General features: G+C 51.8%; 1 protein-coding gene across 2 annotated transcripts in view; it reads right to left on the bottom strand.

Moving 5' to 3' along the window:
• JPH3 (junctophilin 3) overlaps window positions 1-14,236 on the bottom strand; it is a 161,698-nt gene that overhangs the window by 80,119 nt on the left and 67,343 nt on the right. Inside the window, exon 1 of one of the 2 annotated variants that reach the window (XM_067721388.1) lies at window positions 1,429-2,300. The exons of the other annotated variant lie outside the window; for it this stretch is intronic. Within the exon in view, the coding sequence (XP_067577489.1) occupies window positions 1,429-1,810 (382 nt within the window). The 5' untranslated portion in view covers window positions 1,811-2,300. Of the gene's footprint in view, window positions 1-1,428; window positions 2,301-14,236 lie in introns of those variants that run through there. 2 annotated transcript variants of the gene reach the window in all.

Here is a 14,236-nt window from a genome sequence, read left to right as displayed (position 1 = left end):
CACGCACACGCGCGCGCGCACACACACACACACACACACACACACACACGCGCGCGGCCTAGAACCCAGGGAGGGCCGTCTGCTCAGCCTGCCCCAGCGCCCCAGGGTCAGGGAAGCTCTCCAACCCACTCCAGGAAAACAACAACAGCACAGAAGAGGCCGCCTGGGACGGGGCGCCACGGCTTTGACAGGCAAGAGCGTTATATAAGTAACTGCCCCCCACGCCTCCTCCCCTCGGGCGAATAACGAACCCTGCCTCTCGGCTGTATAAGCCAAAGTAATAATTACTCTCCAGCCCTCCGTCACTTGTGGATGTGGCCGGGGAGCAGGTGTTTAACTCGGAGGCAGCGAGCAGGAGACCACACGTACGCTCGTGATCTCTGTGCCGAAGCACGCAAGTCCCCCCTGGGCCCCACTGCTTTCCCAGGCGTGCCTGAAAAATTCCTGGGGAGCCATGGAGCCACTTCTGGGGAGGAGCTCCTACGTGGGGGAGGGAGCCTATAGAGAGCAGGCTCGTTTGGGGTCTGGCTTGCAGAAACAGTAAATTCTCCACGCCTCTCAGACGCCCCGAGGAGTGGACACCGGACCGTCTGGGACGGGGGGAGGGGGGGACAGCCGCAAAGCTGGCCAGGGCTCCCCGCACAGAAACCATCCTACGGCCGCGGCGGCGGGTGGGCAGGCGGGCAGAGCTCTGGCTTCCAGCCGGGAATGTGGTGGCATCTTAGGATGAAGGCACAGAGCGCCCCTAAACTAATGGTGAAAATGATTCAGCCACTGAAAGCCGAGCTTCCTGGGCTCGCGCTAAACAGATGGGCCTCCCTCCCTCCTCCCCTCAGCAGCCTGCTCCGGCAGTGCTAGCCCGCGTCCAACCACCTAGAAGTTTATTGCCTTGTTGTGATGGTTTGGGTTTGCAGCCCCCGCCTCTAGCTCTCCCAGCCACTCTCTTTCCATTGGCTTGGGTTGATCAGGACTCAGGGAGGCCCGTCGGCACCGCAGGAAAACAAGCAGCAGAGCTGGGGCCTGACTCCTAGAAGCCGACACCCAGGGAGCTTTGCCAACAAGGGGAGGGGGCCCTCTCCCAGCCCCCCTGCGCCCTTGCTGGGTCCCGGAGGAGGCCGCGGGCCCAGTCTGGCCTTTCCGGCCTCCTCTTGGACGATGCACTGACACTGCTCAGCTCCGCGGCTCCCGGGCCTGGCACTGCTCCTGGAAAGCCCCCAACACCCTTCAGCTAGCACAGGGGCACTGTCCCCCGCCAGGCAGTGGGGCAACCTGTAGCCAAGGCCGCTGTGGCCTCCAGGGAGCCCCAGGAAATGCCCCAGGTGCCCACGGCCCTCTGGAGGGAAAAGCTGGACTTCCCCAGAGATAAACAGAAGAGGCAAGAGAAGAAGGTCCCTCCTCCGCCAGCCCCCGCGCGCCCAGCGCACCTACCTCCATCGGAGTAGGTCTCGGTGCCGTAGCCGTCCTGCAGCCCGTTGCTCCAGGTCCCTTCGTACTTGGCCCCGTTGCCCGTGCACTCCCGCACCCCGTAGCGCCCCTTAAATCCGTGCGTCCACTCGCCCTTGTACACCCACTTCCCCTTGCTCTCCAGGCCGATGCCGTGGCGCTTGCCCTGCGCCCAAGTGCCCTGGTACGTGTTGCCGCTGGGCCAGGTGTAGACGCCCAGTACCTCGAAGCCGTGGCTCCACGAGCCGGTGTATTCGCCTTGGCCCTTGGGGCCGGTGCAGACGCCATGGCCGTGCGCCTTGCCGTCCTCCCAGCCTCCACAGTAGGACCCTCCATCGTCAAAATTAAACCTACCCCCACTGGACATGCATGTAACTCGGTTTGCAAATCCCGCAAACGGTGAAAAAAAAAAAAAAGGCGATCAACAAACCGGAGTCTTGGTTGGCTGGCTGGCTGGTTTTGTTTTGCTTTTTTTTTTTTTTTTAAAGGAAGAATGGAGAAAGCAAAAAACACAGCGAGCAGGTCCCGGTCGGCGGGCGGCCGCGGCGCCGGCTTCGGTGGAATTTAAGTCAATTGGGGGCGATTATTCATTTTCGAGCTGCGCCGCGGAGCCTGACCAGCGTCTCGCGCTCCCGCTGGAGACAGGACCGGAGGGGAGGAGGGCGGGGGAGGGGAGGGGAGGGGAGGGGGAGGGAGGGGGCAGGAGCAGGAGCGTCTGGTGCAAACGGCTCCACCTCAGCTGCAAGTGCCCCTCGGAGGCGAGCCCGCCGGGCTGGCCGCGCAGGCCGGGCGAGGACAGCGGAGCTCAGGCCTGGGGCGCAGTCCCCCACCTGCGGCTGCCGCGCTGCGGGCGCCCGAGGGCGGCGGCGGGGCCCGCGGGCGGCGGCGGCACGGGCGGCGGCGCGGGCGGCTGCACCATATTGGGGGCCGCGGGCCGGGCCGGGCGGCGGCGGCAGCAGCAATGCGGCTGGTCGGGCGGCGGCGGCGGCGGCGGGCGGCGGGCGGCGGGCGGCAGCGGCGGCGTGCGCTCCGGGGCCGGCTCGCGCGCTCGGGCCGGCGCGGCGCGCGCCCGTAGCCCGCGCGCCGCCCGCGCGCGCGCCCCCGCACCCCGCCGCCCGCGCGCCCCCGCCCGGCCCCCCGCCCCCAGCGCGCCGGCTGCCTGGAGAGGGGAGCTGCTCCTCCTGGTCTAGGGCGCGTGGCGCAGGCGGAGGCCCCAGGCGCCCCGCCCGCCCGTCTTCCCCTCTTGCTCGGGCCAGCCTGGAAATAGGGGTCCAGCCGGGGCGCCCCAGCCCCCCCTTTCCCGGGACTTGGATTTAAAGGGACAGGAACTGCGTAACGGGAAGGCGCCCAGCACCCAGGGCGCTCTCTGCCCCCTCCCGGGAGCTGCGAGGTGAAGCCCTGCACAGCACGCCCAGGGTGGGCCGGGGGCGCCCCGCATGTTTCGGCTCCCCCACCCCGAGCCTCGCCCCTCGCGCCCGGTTCCCGCCTGCGACGCCTGGCCCTGACTTGACTGAAGAGGCTTTTGGCGGACCACAGGTGGTTTTCTCTACGACAAATGATCCGTCCTTTTTCCTTACAGGCAGTTCGGGTCCACTTTTGGGGGAAGGGTGATGCTCGCCTTAGAAAACTGGTATTTGGAGATTAGCCCCGCCCCATAAATTAAGAGAAAGTCCGGCTACACGCACATACCTTGGAGTAAAGACACCCAAGTTCCGTCCCTCCCCGCGCCCTGGCCAACAGGTAGCCCCCCATCCCGGGAGCGGTTGTGCTTTGGGGGAGCAAGTGGGATCGCCACTCGGGCGTTATTAGGTCTCTCTCCACACATACTCCCATCCCCCACCCCCAAGAGATGGTGTCTGATTGCTGGATCCGAGTATCCTGGGACCAATTTGAAATGCATTTCCTGGCCCATAAATCCGTAGGCAGGAGCCCGAGTTCCCAGCTCTCCCGGAACGTGTTGGGCAAACGGCAGCACCCGAGTGCTGCGGGGGGAGACTGCACAGGGTCGGGGCTCGTTGGAGTGCAGGGGTGACTCGGGCCGAGCAGAGTCAGGAATTGCAAGACAGGCCTTGGAGCTGAGATTTAGGACGCCAAAAAAGCTACACTTTGAAGTCACCACTAGCCAGGGGCCCTGCTCACACCGCCTGCCAGCACTGTTCCCACCTTTGGCCAAACGGGCTCTCACTGGAAAACGAGCCCCTCCTCCTTCTCCCAGAGTTCACGCTCAACTTCTTGTCTTGACCTGAGCACCAAAGCCCCCTCCCTAAAGGGCCACCAGCCTGCAGGGCAGTCCTCTCTTTACCAGCCCCCTGCAGAGGGACAATTAGGGAGTTTTCAGTTTTGCTTTGTGACTTTGCAGTTACAGTGATTCAATGCGCCTTCTAGGTGGCGCCTCCCTGTACTCTCCGGAAGGTTTTGCTAAACTCCTAGGGGTGGAATTCTTGGGGAGAGCACATCTTGGACCTAATGGACGTTGCCAAATGGCTCTCCGGAACACCTGGAGCAATTTCCTTCTCACCCTGCAGTGCACTGCACTTCTGGTTCTCCACTTTCTGGCTAAAACTCGGTGTTATCAGACTTAGGTCTGCATTTTTTTTTTCTCTCTAAATGGATATAAAATAGTATCTCACGGCTGTTCGGTGTAAATGAAAAATAAGATATCATGAATGTGTAAGGGAAAGGGCTGCAGACTTTCCTCAAGATTCAGATTCAAATCCTGCCTCCATGGCCCAGCAGCTGTGTGGCTTTGGGCAATTCCCATCAGGTCGCTGTGAGAACTCAGCTCAGCTGAGCGCCCAGTGCCCGGTAGGAGCTCAAGAAGTGGGAAGTGGTGTTATTAGAAGCCCAGCCCCCAGCAAAGGTCACGGCTTTCTACATGGGATGCCCAGCCTTCAGCCTGCTTCCCTCGACACTGCTGACATAAAATTGCCGTTTCTCTTGGACAGTCTGCACTTTCTTTCATTTTATTTCCAAGCTCTCTTTTGCTGATTCAGCAGCCCTTCCTCACACAAGCAGTGGATTGCAACTGAGATCTCGCTGGGAAATGGTGATTGGTTCCGAGCAATTACTGGTCAGCACCTTCTACCTCTGGCTAATGCATACCCTTCCCCCAGGCAATTCCAAACACGCCCCCCCCATGACCCTGCCTCCTCTCAGATTAGCTCCAACAGTGACAGACTCTCTTCCCTGTAATGCAGATAGTAGAGGCATTCATTTTGTGCAATTTGGAAATCATTCTCCCATAAAGTAGGGCTAGCGGTATTGATTTCATTTTGGAGGAAACTGTCCAAGGCTATAAACACAGTACCACCCAGCAATCTCAAAACACAAGCCAGGGAGAAGGAACAAAAAGCCAGACCACCATGAGGAATTTCACGGTTCTGTGCACCAGGCTCTGGGGTGAACAGCTCACGTTAGTGACTCCACGGGCAACTCCTCAGGTGACCTGGGCTTCCACAATGACCAGGTTAAAGCCCGCTCTGGGAAGTGCCCGGCCAAAGGGAAGATATTGATTAAGCAGGATTCCAGCCCAAGCTGTCTGCTTTGCCAGCCTCCAGGGTGTGCATTGCCATTTCCTATGCCCACTCCCTCTTCCTGGGACCGGGAAGTTTTCCGGTTTCAGCTCCAGAAAGGCTTCCTGTTTTCCCTATATAAAGAATGCCTCCCTCTCACCTCCACAGAAGCCCATGTGTCTCCTTCAGAGACCTGAGCTGCAATCTATAGTTTCCCCTTTGTCTCCTTGAAGGTGCCTATGTTTACCCTACACAGTGAGACATCTGCATCGGGAGCTCCCTTTCTTCATGCTCTCTTATAACGTGATACTGACGCTCTATCTGCTGGGAGGTGGGCCGGCTGGTGAGTATAGCAGAAGTGGCACAATGTGATTTCGAAGGTTAGGGTGTAAACGGTGACACAGCTTCTGCCTCATGCTCTTGAGATCTGGGAGCATGGGCCCATCTCACCATGCTGTCAGGAAGCCCAAGCAGCCCGTGAAGAGGCTCATCAGGAGAGAAATGGGCCCTCCAGCCCTCAGCCCCAGCTGGACTCCCCGCCAGCAGCCAGCCCCAGTTGACAGCTCTGTAAGCACACCATTTTGAAAGTCAGTCCACCAGCTCCTGTCCGGCCACACCAGCAAATGCCACGTGGATCAGAGACCCCATCCATGGGGCTTTCCCCCCCATGCCTTGTCATAATTCCAATTTCTCTTTTTCCCTTTTGAGGTGTAACTGACACACAACATTATACTAGTTTCAGATGTACAACAATGATTTGATATTTGTATATATTGCAAAATGATCACCACAATAAGTCTAATTAACATCCATCACCATACAGAGTTACAGAATCATTTTTTTCTTGTGATGAGAACATTTAAGATTTACTCTCTTAGGGCTTCCCTGGTGGCGCAGTGGTTAAGAATCCACCTGCCAATGCAGGGGACATGGGTTCGAGCCCTGGTCCGGGAAGATCCCACGTGCCACTGAGCAGCTAAGCCCATGCACCACAACTGCTGAGCCTGCGCTCTAGAGCCTGCGCGCCATAACTACTGAACCCACATGCCACAACTACTGAAGCCTGCGCGCCTAGAGCCCGTGCTCCACAACAAGAGAAACCACCACAGTGAGAAGCCCCCGCTCGCCGCAACTAGAGAAAGCCCTTGCGCAGCAACGAAGACCCAATGCAGCTAAAAATAAAATAAATTTATTAAAAAGAAAAAATGATCTGCTCTCTTAGCAGCTTTCAAATCTGCAACACAGTACTGTTAACTAAAGTCACCATGCTGTGCATTACATCCTGGGACTTATTTACTTTATAAGTGGAAGTTTGTACTTTTTGACCCCTTCACCCATTTTGCCTACCCCCCTCCCCTGCAACCTCCAGTCCAATCTGTTCTCTGTATCTGTGGGCTTTTGGGTTTTTTTGTTTTAGATTCCACAAGTAAGTGAGATGAAATTATATTTGTCTTTCTCTGACTTATTTCACTTAGCATAATGCCCTCAAGGTCCATCTAGGTTGTTGCAAATGGCAGGGTTTCCTTCATTTTTATGGCTGAGTGATATTCCATTATTTCTATATCTACCTCATTTTCTTTATTCATTCGTCCAGCAACAGACACTTAGGTTGTTTCCATCATAATTTCAATTTCTGAACAAAATAGATGATTATTGCTTTGTGAGGTCAGGCAGAGGTCACGTCAACTACAGCTCAGGGGCCACTGCCTGCTTTTATAAACAAAGTCTGGTTGGAACACACCATGCCCATTTATTACACGTGGCTACAGCTGCTTTTACACTCAGTGGTGGAGGTGAATAATTTGGACAGAAACCACGTGGCCATAAAGCCTAAAATATTTACCAGCTTGCCCTTTACGGAGAAAGTTTGCCAAGCCCTGTGTATTAGTCTGTTGAGGCTTCCATTACAGAGTAACAGAGACTGAGCGGCTTACACAACGAAAATTTATTTTCTGGAGGCTGGAAGTCCTAGATCATGGTGCCAGCATGGTCAGGTTCTAGAGAGGGCCCCTTCCTGACTTGCAGATGGCTGCCTTCTCATGGGTCCTCCCATGGCAGAGAGAGAGAGAGAGCAAGAGAGAGAGCAAGAAGGAGAAAGAGAGAGAGCTCTCTGGTGTCTTTTCTTATAAGGACACTAATCCTAAGGTATCAGAGCCCCACCCTTATGACCTCATTTAACTTTACTTCATTAGAGGCCCTGTCTACAAACACAGTCACACTGGGGGGTAGGGCTTCAATATATTAACTGGGGGGGGGGGGAAACAAGTGTTCAGTCCATAACAGCCTGTTTTATGCCACTAAATTTGGGGGATATTTGTTACACAGCAGTAGCAACCAGAATGGACTGCATGCTTCATACAGATGTAGCCACATCTGTGTCACTCACTCTCATGCCCCCCAAGCTGGAACACAGTCAGTGTACAGTACACTTTTGTTGCATGAATATGCTGACCTAAGAGTTAGTGTTAAGTAGGGTGATGAGAGGGACAAATACCCTATCAGGCATTGGGGAACCCGGATTCTGGTCTCAGTTCTGACACTAACTTGTGTGACACTGGGCAAGTCTCCCAGAGCTTCCGGAGGCCGAGTGGCTTTACCTATAAAGTGGGGAGCAAGATGGTTTCCCTGGTCCCTCGGCTCTCAGGCTGCAGGACTTCCCCTAGCAGTCCCCGCCTACTCTTCCTACACTTCAGTGTGACCCTGCCCTGCCGTGCCATGGATTACTTATCAGGACTGTGGCCGTAGTAAGCAATGAGCAAACCTCTTCAGAAGGGCTTATCTTTCTAGGGTCACCCAGGCCAGCTTCCAAGGCTTGATCTCTCCACCCCAAAACTGGGCCCACTACACAAACTCATGCAAACGTGGGAATTCTGCCTGGCTACAGCTCCAGGAGCAGCTGTTAAGACAGGCATCCGTGATCTCATCTGCGCAGTCCCCTTTGCTGCCGGGGTGTGAAAACCAGCTCAGCTGTTTCTTCGCTGGGAGCCCATTATGGGATGGCTCTGTGCCTCTCTCTCTTCATCTGTAAAATGACACCAACACCTGTTCCTATTTTGTAGGGTTGGGGCAAAGAGCAAAGGACTCAACCCAGGTAAGTGAGGTGTTTGTACGGTCCCCACCGCCTCATTGGTCCTCAATAACTCATAACTGTTATTAGTATTATTCCTGCCCCTTTCCAGGGATAATTTTCCCAAGAATGAGGATGATCTTGTTACAGGAGCTGCCTCTGCCCCGAGCAGGTGGAGAGGTGCAGGAGGCCCCCGGGTCCTTCCCCTCCCATTCTCTCCTTCTCCCAAACCACCATCATTCATCTTCCAGTTGTAACTCTCTGCCTGTCCCTGCTCAGGGCCCAGAGAAGAGAAGATAATTGCTTGGAGGTGCCCATGAGGGTCTACACCTCGAGACTGTCCTGGGCTCTTCCTTCTCCCCAAACCAGAGGCAGGGAAAGACGCCAGCCCTGGATGGGAGCACAGTGAGGAGTAGACAGGCTTCCTGGATGTCCTTGGCCCATTTCTGTTGCCAGGACCCTGAGCACCTGATTTCATCTAATTCCTGGCAGGACCCTTTGGGGTCCAGACTGTGACCATCACTTCCTCCTTAAAGATGGGGAAACTGAGGCTCAAGCAGGTAAAGTGAGTGACCCGAGGCCACATATGGCTAGCAAGTGTCAGCTCCAGAAAGGCAAGGAGGGGACTTCCCTGGTGGCCCAGTGGTAAAGAATCTGCCTTCCAATTCAGGGGACCCGCGTTCGATCCCTGGTCAGGGAACTAAGATCCCACATGCCACGGGGCAACTAAGCCTGCGCGCCACAACTACTGACCCCGTGTGCCTTGACTAGAGAGCCGTGTGCCGCGAACTACAGAGCCCACGTGCCCTGGAGCCCGCGAGCCACAACTAGAGAGAGAAAACCTGCACACCACAACTAGAGAGAAGCCCGCATGCTGCAACGAAGATCCCGTGTGCTGCAACTAAGACCCAACACAGCCAAAAATAATTTTAAAATTAATTAATTAAATATTTTTTAAAAAACGAAAGGCAAGGAGAACTCTTTGGGGCATCTCACTCCTGGTCTGCTCTGGGATGCCGGCACCCAGGCTTCAGGGCAAGCATCCCATCCCAGGGGTTGATCTGTGTGGAGATGATAACAAAGGAATCCTTTGTTTTTGATTAATTGCTGACCAGCTCCAGGGTCAAAAGTCTGCTCAGGAGAAAAGTTGAGAACTTAAGCTGAGCTTTGAAATGCTACCCTAAGACACCCTGCTGGGTGCTTCTTCTCTCCACCCTGTGGCTGCAAGGCCCACATCTTAGTCCCAGGAAATGCTGGTCCCCAGGTCACAGATAAGGCACTGAGGCAGAGAGCAGATAAGCAATTTGCCTAAGATAGGCAAGTAAATCCTGTAGGAGCTGGTTCTCCAAGCTTGACACTCCAAGTTCAAGTGTTTCCAGACTCATTCAAACTGTCCTCTCTGCCAGGAGGGTCAGGAACCCTCATCCTTGACCATCCCTCATTAGGACAGCCAGTGGGTGCTTGCAGCAAGCTGGGCTCAGTGCCCTGAAACCCCCAAGCCACATCAGCCCCCAGATGGTGTCACTTTACGGATGAGGAAAGTCTCGGGCACATGAGCTAACCTGCCAGTGAGGGGCAGAGTCTAGATTCGGAGCAAGCACGCGGGCACCCCCCCTCCCTGCTGCCCGGCAACATCCCCGCCATCCTTCTCCCGCTTCCTGCTGGGATCACGCCATCAGGAGCTGGCAGCAATAGCGGCAGTAATAGTACCCTGATGCGAGGTGGCCACTCTGCTCTGCCCGGTACCCACCCCTCACGGTAACGAGATACATGCACCACGTGGCTCAAGATACAGGACGTTTCCCTGAGCACCTCCCACCCATCGCCCCTCCACCCACTGCAGGGAACAGCTATTCTGAACTGTATCACCCCAAATTCGTTTTGCCTTACCTTGGAACTTCATGTTAATGGAATCACACGTGTGTGTATGGCTTCTTTCACCCAACGTTATGTCTCAGATTCATCTGTTTTGTACGTGCACCTGCACTTTGTTCTTTTCAGTGCTGTTCCTGTTCCATTGCATGAATGTACTACAATTTATTTCTCTGCTCTCCTGTTGATACACAGGTGTGTTGTTTCCAGTGTGGCGTTATTTTGAATAAAGCTGGTATGAGCACGCCTATGTGTCTTCTGGGGGGCACTCATTTCTCTTGGGTATACACCTAGGCATGAACTTACTGGGACTAGAGGAGAAGTATACAGTTGACCCTTGAGCAACGAGGGGAGTAGGGGCACCCACCCTCCGTGCGGTCAAAAATTCACATATAACTTATAATCGGCCCTCTGTATCCGCAGGTTCTCTGCATCCACGTTTCTGCATCCATGGATTCAACCTACCACAAATCGTTTAGTGCTGTAGTATTTACTGTTGAAAAAAATCTGTCTATTTTTAAGTGGACCCACACAGTTCAAACCTGTGTTGTTCAAGTGTCAAATGCATTTAAGTTTAGTCTTTAGTTTCCCAAAGTGGTTGAATCAGTTAGCATGCCCCCAGCAGAAGGTGAGAGTTCCAGGAGCTCCACAGCATCACCGACACTTGGTAATGTCAGTCTTTTTAATTTTAGCCATTCTAGTGAATGTGTAGTGGTATCTCATTATGATTTTAATGTGCATTTCTCAGATAAACACTTTGTAAATTAATTGGGCTTATTTTTTCCTTGTATTCACTATTTAATTTTTGATGTTTATATCTATTATTATTTATTGTTTATATCTACTTTTACAGTTTCCTTCTGAGAATATCATACGCTACTGATTTTCTGTTTAGATCGCGAATGTAAAGTTTTCTTTGAAAATAAATCTATCCATGTTTTTAAAAAGGGGGCCAGGGGAAGATCTATTTAAAGAAAAATATTATGCAAACCACAGGCCATCAGGGATAAGAATGTGCAATTTAGTGGAACAGAGGAGGATCTCTCTGATCTTAAAGATGGAGGCAAAATCAGGCTCTGGACAGAAACCAGAACCCAAGTCCCTCTCTTTTCCTGAGCTCCACTGTCTCTCCTGCTGTTTGCTCTGCGTTTCCACTCCCCACAGACCAGCTTTCTCTGCTGCGGGGTGCTCTTCCCATCACCTCTCAGTCCAACACCCTGGCAGTCAATAACCTTGACTCTCTGGATCCTGACTCCCTGGAGAGATGCAGCTTAGGTCAGCTAGAGTCAGGTGTCCATCCCTGACCCAATCAGCTGTGGTCAGGGAGTGGGGTCCTGCCTTGTGACAGCAAGAAGAAGACATGATTGGCATTTCTAGTGCAAGTTAGAGGAAGCAGATTCTGAGGCAAAAACTGGGATGTGTGTTCATGAAAAAAATGCTCAACATCGCTAATTATTAGAGAAATGCAAATCAAAATACCAATCAAAATCATCTCACTCCCGTCAGAATGGCCATCATCAAAAAGCCTAAATATATGAGAATTCCCTGGCAGTCCAGTGGTTAGGACAGTGGTGGCCCAGGTTCAATCACTAGTTGGGCAACTAAGATCCCACAAGTGGTGCGGCCAAAAAAAAAAGTCTACAAATAATAAATGCTGGAGAGGGTGTGGAGAAAAGGCAACCCTCCTACACTGTTGGCAGGAATGTAAATTGGTGCAGCCACTATGGAGAACAGTAAGGAGGTTCCTTAAAAAACTAAAAGCAGAGTTGGCATATAATCCCATACTCCCACCCCTGGGCGTATATCCAGAGAGAACTATAATTCAAAAAGATACATCTACGCCAATGTCCACTGCAGCACTATCTACAATAGCCAAGACATTGAAGCAACCTAAATGTCCATCGACAGATGAATGGATAAAGAAGATGTGGTACATATACACAGTGGAATACTACTCAGCCATAAAAAATAAATAATGCCATTTGCAGCAACATGGATGGACCTTGAGATTATCATACTAAGTGAAGTCAGAGAAAGACAAATATTGTATGATACCACTTATATGTGGAACCAAAAAAAAAAAAGAGATACAAATGAACTTATTTACAAAACAGAACCAGACCTACAGACATAGAAAACAAGCTTTATGGGGACTTCCCTGGTGGTCCAGTGGTTAAGACTCTGCGCTCCCAATGCAGGAGGCCCAGGTTCGACCCCTGGTCAGGGAACTAGATCCCACACGCCACAAGTGAAAGATCCTGTGTGCCAAAACTAAAGATCCCACATGCGGCAACGAAGATCCCACATGCTGCAACTAAGACCTGGCACAGCTAAATAAATAAATATTTTTTTAAAAAGAAAACAAGCTTATGGTTGCCAAAGTGGATGGGGCGGAGAGGGATAAGTGAGGAGGTTGGGATTAACACATACGTACTACTATATATAAAATAGATAACCAACAAGGACCTACTGCATAGCACAGGGAACTCTACATAATATTCTGTAATAACCTATAAGGGAAAAGAATCTGAAAAAGAATATATATTTATAATCTCAATCACTTTGTTGTACACCTAAAACTAACATGACATTGTAAATGAACCATACATAAATAAAATTAAAAAATAAAATAAATTGGGATGTGTGTTCTGTCAATGGGACAGATGATTTGAAACTGAGAATGAAAGAGCTTTGAAAAATGGCAGGTATAATTTTAGTTCCTTATTTACCAAGATCTAGACCTATTTATGACTCCAGGGGGCGCTGTCACCGGGTCATTCAATTTCTAGATGAAGACAATTATGAAGAAGAGAGTGCCAGAGGAATAAAGAAGGAAGAGAAGGATAAGAAAGAAGTGATTTGGATGGATTAGCAAGAAGGAAAAAGAGAGGCTTTGGTGGTGTAGGTGATGATAGTGGTGATGCTGTGCTGATGGTGTTGGTGATGGTGATGATGGTGATGGTGAGGAAGATGATGGTGATGTTGGTGATGTTGGTAATGATGGTGGTGATGCTGATGGTGATGATGATGGTGATGATGAGGAAGATGATGGTGATGGTGGTGATGGTGATGTTGGTGGTGATGATGATGGTGATGGTGAGGAAGATGATGGTGATGTTGGTGGTGATGATGATGGTGATGGTGAGGAAGATGATGGTGATGTTGGTGATGATGGTGGTAATGCTGATGGTGTTGGTGATGATGATGGTGATGATGAGGAAGATGATGGTGATGTTGGTGATGATGATGGTGATGGTGGTGATGGTGATGTTGGTGATGATGGTGATGTTGGTGGTGATGATGATGGTGATGGTGATGACGGTGATGTTGGTGGTGATGATGGTGATGGTGATGTTGGTGATGATGATGGTGATGGTGATGACGGTGATGTTGGTGGTGATGATGATGGTGATGGTGATGGTGATGTTGGTGATGATGATGGTGATGGTGGTGATGGTGATGTTGGTGATGATGGTGATGTTGGTGATGATGGTGGTGATGGTGATGTTGGTGATGATGGTGATGTTGGTGGTGATGTTGGTGATGATGATGGTGATGGTGGTGATGGTGATGTTGGTGATTATGATGGTGATGGTGGTGATGGTGATGTTGGTGATGATGGTGATGTTGGTGGTGATGATGATGGTGATGTTGGTGATGATGATGATGGTGATGTTGGTGGTGATGATGATGGTGATGATGATGGTGATGGTGACGGTGATGGTGATGTTGGTGATGATGATGGTGATGTTGGTGATTATGATGGTGATGGTGGTGATGGTGATGGTGGTGATGGTGGTGATGTTGGTGGTGATGGTGATGGTGATGTTGGTGATGATGATGATGATGGTGATGGTGATGTAGGTGATGATGGTGATGTTGGTGGTGATGATGATGATAGTGATGGTGATGTTGGTGATGATGATGGTGATGGTGATGTTGGTGATGGTGATGATGGTGATCATGATTAATTATTACATCTGTGTGCCTGGCTCTGTGCCAAGCACTTGACATTTGCCATCACATTTAATCCTACAACAACTTTATGAGGCTGGTACTATCATTAACCCCATTTTACAGATGAGGAAACCTGAGGCTCGGACAGGTCAAGTCACTTGCGCAAGGTGAAAATGAACCCAATCAGCCAACAGCAAAGAATGCGCTTGCAACTACCACACTTTTCTGTCTCAAGTGTGTAAACGTCCCCTCACCGGGGAACACAAGCTATTATCTGTGGTCAAGCCACATATTCAGACATTTTAATGAATGGTTATATAGCGTTGTACATGAATAACCACCCAGGTCAAGGAGTTGAACGTTATCGTCACCCCAAACCCCACAG

The sequence above is a fragment of the Pseudorca crassidens genome, chromosome 20, assembly GCF_039906515.1.
Source record: "Pseudorca crassidens isolate mPseCra1 chromosome 20, mPseCra1.hap1, whole genome shotgun sequence".
Taxonomy (NCBI): domain Eukaryota; kingdom Metazoa; phylum Chordata; class Mammalia; order Artiodactyla; family Delphinidae; genus Pseudorca; species Pseudorca crassidens.
This window is presented reverse-complemented; position numbering and strand designations above follow the sequence as displayed.